The 9,413-nt window shown below is 27.7% G+C and overlaps 1 protein-coding gene across 1 annotated transcript in view; it reads right to left on the bottom strand.

The window, feature by feature from the left end:
* LOC111622577 (pre-mRNA-splicing factor 38B-like) overlaps positions 1-9,413 on the bottom strand; it is a 43,130-nt gene that overhangs the window by 22,744 nt on the left and 10,973 nt on the right. The window contains exons 3-4 of the mRNA XM_023364992.1: positions 8,010-8,161; positions 3,914-3,974 (exon numbers count right to left, since the gene is read on the bottom strand). Of these exons, the coding sequence (XP_023220760.1) occupies positions 3,914-3,974; positions 8,010-8,161 (213 nt within the window). The remainder of the gene's footprint in view (positions 1-3,913; positions 3,975-8,009; positions 8,162-9,413) is intronic.

The following is a 9,413-nucleotide window of genomic DNA, read 5'->3' as shown; positions in this document are numbered from 1 at the left end:
AAAAAAAAAATATTTAACACAGAACTAATAATAAAAACCATAAAAGTTATTCACTTTCAAACACATGCAGTTTTAAAAACTGAACAAAGGCCAGTCCCAAACATGTTAATAATTTTAGCAATTTTCAGTCAGTCAGATAATCAATTAGAATTTTTTATATTATGCAATAATTTACATCTTAAATTAATCATTTTAATGTGTTTACTTCATAAAAAATATAAAGCTTTAAAAATACATTTTTAACATTTACATTTCATCACGTAATTATATATGTTAACATGTGCTTCACTTTGATGATTTTATAAGAAATTAAATAAAAATAATTTAAAATATGATTATTATTTAATATAAAAAATTATTATGTACATTATACAAAAATATTCTACTGGGAAATTCTTGCTAATAATGCCTTGTCAAAAGGCCTCTATCAAGAAAGTTTTTAATTAGATGCCAATAATCACAAAGCATGTAATGATAATTTATGTCATGGATATAAATTACTATCCCACTTTCTAAGAAAATTAACATTAATAATGTAATTTTAAAAACTGAATGATATAATTTTCAAAGAATTTAAATTAATGACATTCAAATTCTTAATAAAATAATACAAAAGAAAAATATTGTGTTATTTACCTGACATACATAAAACCCAATGCTCTTATAAAGGGAGAGTCACAATGAGTAATGAGACCAACAACTTGCTTTCTTGTTAACTTCAAAGTAAATAATTTATATAAAATACAAAATGCTGTTGAAACTATGCCACCAGCACCTACACCTCGTACCTAGAGAAAGATGAAAATATATTTTAATCTATTATATTATTTTAAATTAAACTTTATTATGAATAGAAATAAATTAAATCATTTATAAAAATAACAATATTAATAACATTAAAATTCTGACTGAATTCATAGAAGCTTAAACAAATTCAGATATATAGAATTAGTACCATAAATGGTTATTATATTATATTGATCAAATAACTACACTAAACAAATTTTTGCTGATATGGTTATTAGACTAATTTATTCACTTTTCTTTGTGTTAAAAATGATATAATTTACTTTATTAAAAAATTTCTAATCTTTGTTTCATTTAATTCAGATTTTATTCAAACACAGTTCAAATATAAACATCTATTAATCTGATTTTTAGATTAACACCAAACAATTGCAAGATTTCTCCAGGTTATAAAAATGTTACCATTTAATAATTAAATTCAGTAATTTGGCATAGAGGTAGGCATTAGATGCCATTTCTTGATAAATTTAGTAATTAATTAGAACAATTCTGTGCAATTAGGGTTCTGCTTCATGCCAATTTTTTTCTTCCAGAACCTTCTAGGTTCTGGAAGAAAAAAATTGGCATGAAGCAGAACTCAAACCCACAATTCCTGCTTTGCTATGTGGATGTGTTGTCAATTATGCTAACTGAACCTCCATCTGATCTTCACTTCCAGAACTATTAACTTAAATATAACAATACTACTGGGTTACTCAAGAGGACTGGAGATGACTTCACTCTGACATAGTATATATGCACATACGCATGCACCATAATGGGGTAAAGCAATAGTTGAGCACTAAAGATGAGAAGATATTACTTCTTGAAAACATTTGACAAAATAAAAAAGTCACCATTTCTATTTTTATAAATTTTTTTCAAATACAGTCAAACTTGATTATAATGAAGATGGATGTTATAAGTTTATGATTATAATAAGCAAAAGGCCATAACAATTTTAATTTATGTGTATTTCCATACATTTTCTCATGGTTATAACGAGCATACTTCAAGGATATACTGAGCAAATTTTCTGTAGCTATGCAAAAACATAAACATTGTTAATTGTTCAAGTAGTAGGAAATGTGGTACTGAATTCTTGGAATAGATAAAACTGAAAGGGTTACTTAATTTTATAACCTCATCGATTACAGGCCTATTTATCACTTGAATTTCTTTTTGGAAACTGTTCCCCCTCTTTCTTAACTAGCTTCCAGCCCTTCTCTGCCAATTTACCTAATCATCACTATGATTGTAAAATTATCTTATACTCTAGTTAGAAACAAACCCTTATTTGAGAAAAGGGTCTATGAAGAAAAGAAAATGTCTCTCAATTTACAAAAAAAGTAGAAATTATTCATGAGTTAGAACAGGGTGCGAAAATTGTCAAAGTGTATAGAAAATTTCCTTTGTCATCTTCAACAGTATTTGACGTTATCAAAAAATAAAGCAATCATCAATTTTAAGATTTATAGATAAAAAGACTAACTGAAATCAGACATATCAATTAGTATTATCTTTAATTATGAAAAAATAAATTGTTAAATATTAATTATATTGTAGTTTATATAACTATTAATAAAAATACAGTATAATATAATTACAGTAGAGCATTGTTTATCCAAAAGCCTATCAACCAAAATGTCAGTTAACCAAAAGCATTCCAGTCAAACTGTGTTGTGCTGAATCGAGCATTTTTGATACTAGATTAACTTCCAAAATATAATTTTTTTGTTTTTATATTTTTCAATACAGTGGTACCTCAGTATACATCTGCTTTAGAATACGTCCAATTCGGAATATGTCCTATTTGGACGAAACAAATTTTGCTCGGTATACGACTTAATTTAACTATACATGCCATCTATGACCAAATAGCACTTTTGGTGTACTAGGCCAGACTAAACGTTCGTGGTGCCACGGTTTATAACTTTGTTAAATTTCTTCTGATTTTAATTTGTAAGTAAAATTTTATTAGTTTTATTAATCATGAATTGCAAAAAGGCAAATGAAAAGAAACAGAAAACTAAAAAAAATGACTAGAATCACAACGGAACTGATAAAAGAGATTATTGAAAAATATGAAGGTGGCATGCGTGTTCAAGATTTAACTGTTGCATATTCCAAGAACAATGATATCAGCAATCGTGAAAAATAAAGACATTATTAAATCTGCTAACATTGTGAAAGAGGTTAGATCAATTTCTAAACAGAGATCGAAGACATTAGATCATGTGAGAAATTGCTTTTGCTTTGGATAACTGAAAAACAGTGTGCTGGCGACAATGTATCAGAACTGATANTCTGTTTATATAAACAAGTTATCATTATTAATTATTAAACTTTTACTTTTAATAATTAATAATAATAAATTCCCTAAAAGTTTTTCAATTGGGCATTTTAAGTTTAATAGATATGATAAATTAGTAAGCTTTGTTGATAAAACATTTAATTAGGCCCAATATTTTACTTCTCTACAGTTTATTTAAATGCTAATTTTAAAAATAACTACAAAGATTCATAAAAACACCATATTCTCATTGTTCTATTGATTCTTAATATCAGCTGAAGTAATCAAATTTGTTTAGATATAGTTTATTTGATCATTATCAACTTAATAACATAGATTAAACACTTTGAATATCTGAACATGAACAGGAAGAATTTAAATTTGAAATTTCAATTTTTTATAACAAATATTTTGGTTTACNGGATAAACGACGCTCTTCTGTACATATATATATTTTTAATATGATGATTCAATATATATATTTTGAATCAATTTATTTAAAATTAAAGATTAAAAAAATAGATTTTACTAATTATTGGTAATGTAGCTACAAATTTTGCTGCCTGCGGGGCATCTGCACCCAACGTAGTTGCCCACTCTTCCCTTAGTTATGTCACTTCTCTTCACAGATATAATGAGTAAATCTTGCCAGTCCCCTAATGTTCATTATAACCAAGTTCAACTGTATGTAATTAATAATAGATTATAATTTTTTATCGGGAGAGTCACAATGAGTAATGAGACCAACAACTTGCTNAGTATTTCATCTGTTGTATTTAAAATCAATAATGAAATTTATAATAAAAATTTTAAATGAACAGAAATAAAACACACCTCTTCATCATCCAAATATGGTTCAAACCAATCCCAAAGATCTCCAGGTGGCTGAGTATATCTGAAAGAATATATTCAAGTTTACTCACATGAAAAGTAAATCTAAATCTAATATTCAATGTATTATTACAATAAACATATATTCAGTGATAATCAATTAACCATAAACAATTACAGTATCATAATTAACTGAGACCCATTTAACTAAAATTCTGTATTATCTGAAGTTAATTAATTAAGAAAGAATGCTATCAAAATAGACAACAGGATGTATACAATACAGCTCACTTCATAAAGTCTGGCAATGTGCAATATTCAAAAGGAATTTTTTAAGTTATAAAAAAATATAAAATACTGATTTCTCATAATATAAATTTTGAAATAAAATTAAAGAAATTTTAATTGTAATAATAGATAACATAATATGAAAGATTATACAATAAAGAATCTTCTTATATCCTTTATCAAATGTAATAATAGATTTACATTTACTTAAATGAATACAATTATAAATAATATTTAAAATGTTTTATTGTATAATTTAAGTCATTATGTAGTAAATCTAATCTAACAATAATGTTCAATTTATTTAAAATTTATAAAAACACAGTAGACAATTCATAATCTATATATTTAAAAGAAAACAAGCCATTTAATTTACACACTTTCCATTGGTCAAATTCAGCAAATGAGGTCTCAAAATAAACCTCATGGCTCTTTATGTGCAGAAATTCAAAAAATTTGAATACATTTCAACTCAATCAAATTATTAACGCTTTCAGGAAGGCTCCTCTGCAAGATATGGGAATAATCTTTGATCCCCCTACAGAACTATTCCTATAACTTTTGACTTAAACATGTCTTCTTGTATTTCCTATGACTGTCATTCTTTTGTTAGTAGTATATTCCTGGCTCCATCTAAAGTTTTAACATGAAAATTTTTCATTATCAAATTTTTTTGTGACAAAAGATTCTCCTGCCATTTTTTTTATGATGTTATTACTATTATTATTAAATAATTTAATGCAATGTTCCACAACCTTTTTTTCTCGCGGCACACCTATGACTCGACATGACTCAACACAGCACACCAAAATGTTATTCCCCTCAAAAATGTATGATATGATACTATTAATAGAATTTCATAATGCCATAAACCTACTATTATTATTATGTTGAGTTTTTGTGAGTTACACTTGGTTGACACCAATGGCTGTGTACTATGCCGAACTAGAGTCAACACATAGTAACTTCAAAACAAGACAAAAATAAGTGTGTCAGTGTGTGTCTGCATTCAGGAATTTCCTAACAATATAACATATAAAATTGTAGACAAAACTGTCCAAAAAGGATCACCATTTATTACTTTTTATGTTCTAAGACTAACACATTTTTGGCGACTGACCTTTCTTTTTAGGCTACTTGTCACCAGAAAAATTACAAAAGGTCCTGTTAAAAACACAAAACACTTCCAATTAAAATTTCTAAAAATTTCTGAAAAAGGAACTGGTGACATACAGTTGTCTTGCTTACTTCCATCTATACCTTCTTTTGGGGGTTTCCTCTGCTTTTTATCTGCTAAAAATTGGCACTAGAATATGTAGATTTTTAAAAAAGCTGCCCCCTGGTGACGATACATGTAGAAATTTCTTCTGTAAAAGTTCGTCCGATGGAGAATTATTTCTAATAAAATTGTAGACAAAACTGTCCAAAAAGGTCTTGGAACATAAAAAGTAATAAATGGTGATCCTTTTTGGACAGTTTTGTCTACAGTTTTATTAGAAATAATTCTCCATTGGATGAACTTTTACAGAAATATAACATATATTCAATATAGTGGCCTTCTTTAGTGTGATGTATTCAATTTTAATGTTCCCAGGTTGGGGTATGACATTTGTAGAGAAGAGAACGACAGGTACAATAATCACCCTATCCATCCTCCACAGATGCCTTATTTCCTGGGCAAGTTCTGTGTACTTACTGACTTTTTCAGTACATGTGTTTTGTATATTGTGAGTGTTTGAAACAGATATGTCTATAATGTATGTGATTTTATTGTGTTTGTCAATGAGTGTGATGTCTACTCTGTTGTGGTAAATTATTTTATCTGTGATTATGGCTGTTGTAATACATTTTGTGCATGTTGTTTTCCAATACTATCTGTTGAACGTATTTGTAGTATGGTTTGTGTGTGTCTAATAATTTGTGTTTCTTTGCAAGCTCTTTGTCTTTGCTACTTGATTATGTCTATGTAAATTATCTGTCTGTGCCAAGAACTTGCAACCAGAAGTGATGGTCATCATGCCACATTATGCCAGAAACCATGTTGCATGGTTTCTGGCATGATGTGACATTTTCTGCATGTGTCATTTGTGATTGTTGTATCTTTGAGTTTTCTGTAGTTTTAGTATTTATGACCCGATCCTGTATGGCAATCATGAATCCTTCCGTCTCCCCAAAGAGACATACGCGAGCTAACCAGCTGTTTGATGCAGTTTTTTCAACAAAATCCTGGGCCAGGTCATAGGACGTATGCCATGGAATACCTTTCGCACCCATGATTGCTTAATTAATGGTGTCTATGCTATTTATATATTGTGTCGTGTCCATATAATGTGAGTGTAAGTTTAATGGTGTGTTATTTGAGTCTGCTAGAGTTACAGCTTTATGTAACTGTGATGTTTCTTGTTGAAAAACTCTCGCACTGTCTGTATTCGTTTGTAGTGGAAGTTAACTATGTCAATCAAGCCACGTCCGCCATCTCTATATGAAAGGGTTAATCTTTCTATGGCAGATCTAGGATAATATTGTTTATGCTTAGTGTTGTTCTTGTTTTCATTCGGAGTTGCTCAAGATCTGTGTGAGTCCAATGTATAACTCGAAAAGACTAAGTGAGTACTGGGACGACATATGTTCTTACTACTTTAACATCATCTTATTTCATTAGTGAATAAAGTACAATCATAAGAAACACAACAACTGTGATGAAAATATATAAATAAAACTTGAAATGAATAGAATATGTAAAAGTTCATGTCACACCTTTCACGTTGTGACAGCACACCAGTGTGCCGTAGGGCATACCGGTTGCAGAACATTGATTTAATGTTTAGTTCTTTTAAAATATAAATACAAATAAGCAAGAACATTACAATTATTGTGGTTTAATGCATTTTTTATGGAGTGCTAATTTGCATATTTAGGATGGTATATAAACAAAACCAAAAACTAAAATTCTGCTGCCCACATTGTCATAATTCTTTGATTCTTTGTCAGATGATAGAAAATAATCAATAAAATAAAAATATATAATTACCCAATCAGAACTGAGTTTGGATTTTTCAAGTGGTGTAATTATAAAAAAAGTCTAAAAAGTTGATTTTTGTGTTTATATTAAATTCAAATTATAAACAATAAAATCTACATCAACAAATTCTTACTTATTATATATTAAAAGCAAAAAAAAAAAATATTTAACACAGAACTAATAATAAAAACCATAAAAGTTATTCACTTTCAAACACATGCAGTTTTAAAAACTGAACAAAGGCCAGTCCCAAACATGTTAATAATTTTAGCAATTTTCAGTCAGTCAGATAATCAATTAGAATTTTTTATATTATGCAATAATTTACATCTTAAATTAATCATTTTAATGTGTTTACTTCATAAAAAATATAAAGCTTTAAAAATACATTTTTAACATTTACATTTCATCACGTAATTATATATGTTAACATGTGCTTCACTTTGATGATTTTATAAGAAATTAAATAAAAATAATTTAAAATATGATTATTATTTAATATAAAAAATTATTATGTACATTATACAAAAATATTCTACTGGGAAATTCTTGCTAATAATGCCTTGTCAAAAGGCCTCTATCAAGAAAGTTTTTAATTAGATGCCAATAATCACAAAGCATGTAATGATAATTTATGTCATGGATATAAATTACTATCCCACTTTCTAAGAAAATTAACATTAATAATGTAATTTTAAAAACTGAATGATATAATTTTCAAAGAATTTAAATTAATGACATTCAAATTCTTAATAAAATAATACAAAAGAAAAATATTGTGTTATTTACCTGACATACATAAAACCCAATGCTCTTATAAAGGGAGAGTCACAATGAGTAATGAGACCAACAACTTGCTTTCTTGTTAACTTCAAAGTAAATAATTTATATAAAATACAAAATGCTGTTGAAACTATGCCACCAGCACCTACACCTCGTACCTAGAGAAAGATGAAAATATATTTTAATCTATTATATTATTTTAAATTAAACTTTATTATGAATAGAAATAAATTAAATCATTTATAAAAATAACAATATTAATAACATTAAAATTCTGACTGAATTCATAGAAGCTTAAACAAATTCAGATATATAGAATTAGTACCATAAATGGTTATTATATTATATTGATCAAATAACTACACTAAACAAATTTTTGCTGATATGGTTATTAGACTAATTTATTCACTTTTCTTTGTGTTAAAAATGATATAATTTACTTTATTAAAAAATTTCTAATCTTTGTTTCATTTAATTCAGATTTTATTCAAACACAGTTCAAATATAAACATCTATTAATCTGATTTTTAGATTAACACCAAACAATTGCAAGATTTCTCCAGGTTATAAAAATGTTACCATTTAATAATTAAATTCAGTAATTTGGCATAGAGGTAGGCATTAGATGCCATTTCTTGATAAATTTAGTAATTAATTAGAACAATTCTGTGCAATTAGGGTTCTGCTTCATGCCAATTTTTTTCTTCCAGAACCTTCTAGGTTCTGGAAGAAAAAAATTGGCATGAAGCAGAACTCAAACCCACAATTCCTGCTTTGCTATGTGGATGTGTTGTCAATTATGCTAACTGAACCTCCATCTGATCTTCACTTCCAGAACTATTAACTTAAATATAACAATACTACTGGGTTACTCAAGAGGACTGGAGATGACTTCACTCTGACATAGTATATATGCACATACGCATGCACCATAATGGGGTAAAGCAATAGTTGAGCACTAAAGATGAGAAGATATTACTTCTTGAAAACATTTGACAAAATAAAAAAGTCACCATTTCTATTTTTATAAATTTTTTTCAAATACAGTCAAACTTGATTATAATGAAGATGGATGTTATAAGTTTATGATTATAATAAGCAAAAGGCCATAACAATTTTAATTTATGTGTATTTCCATACATTTTCTCATGGTTATAACGAGCATACTTCAAGGATATACTGAGCAAATTTTCTGTAGCTATGCAAAAACATAAACATTGTTAATTGTTCAAGTAGTAGGAAATGTGGTACTGAATTCTTGGAATAGATAAAACTGAAAGGGTTACTTAATTTTATAACCTCATCGATTACAGGCCTATTTATCACTTGAATTTCTTTTTGGAAACTGTTCCCCCTCTTTCTTAACTAGCTTCCAGCCCTTCTCTGCCAATTTACCTAATCATCACTATG

This window comes from Centruroides sculpturatus, unplaced genomic scaffold (genome assembly GCF_000671375.1).
Source record: "Centruroides sculpturatus isolate CEXI.00-Female unplaced genomic scaffold, Cexi_2.0 scaffold199, whole genome shotgun sequence".
NCBI lineage: Eukaryota > Metazoa > Arthropoda > Arachnida > Scorpiones > Buthidae > Centruroides > Centruroides sculpturatus.
The sequence above is the reverse complement of the archived record's forward strand: the minus strand, read 5'-3'. Positions and strand labels throughout refer to the sequence as shown.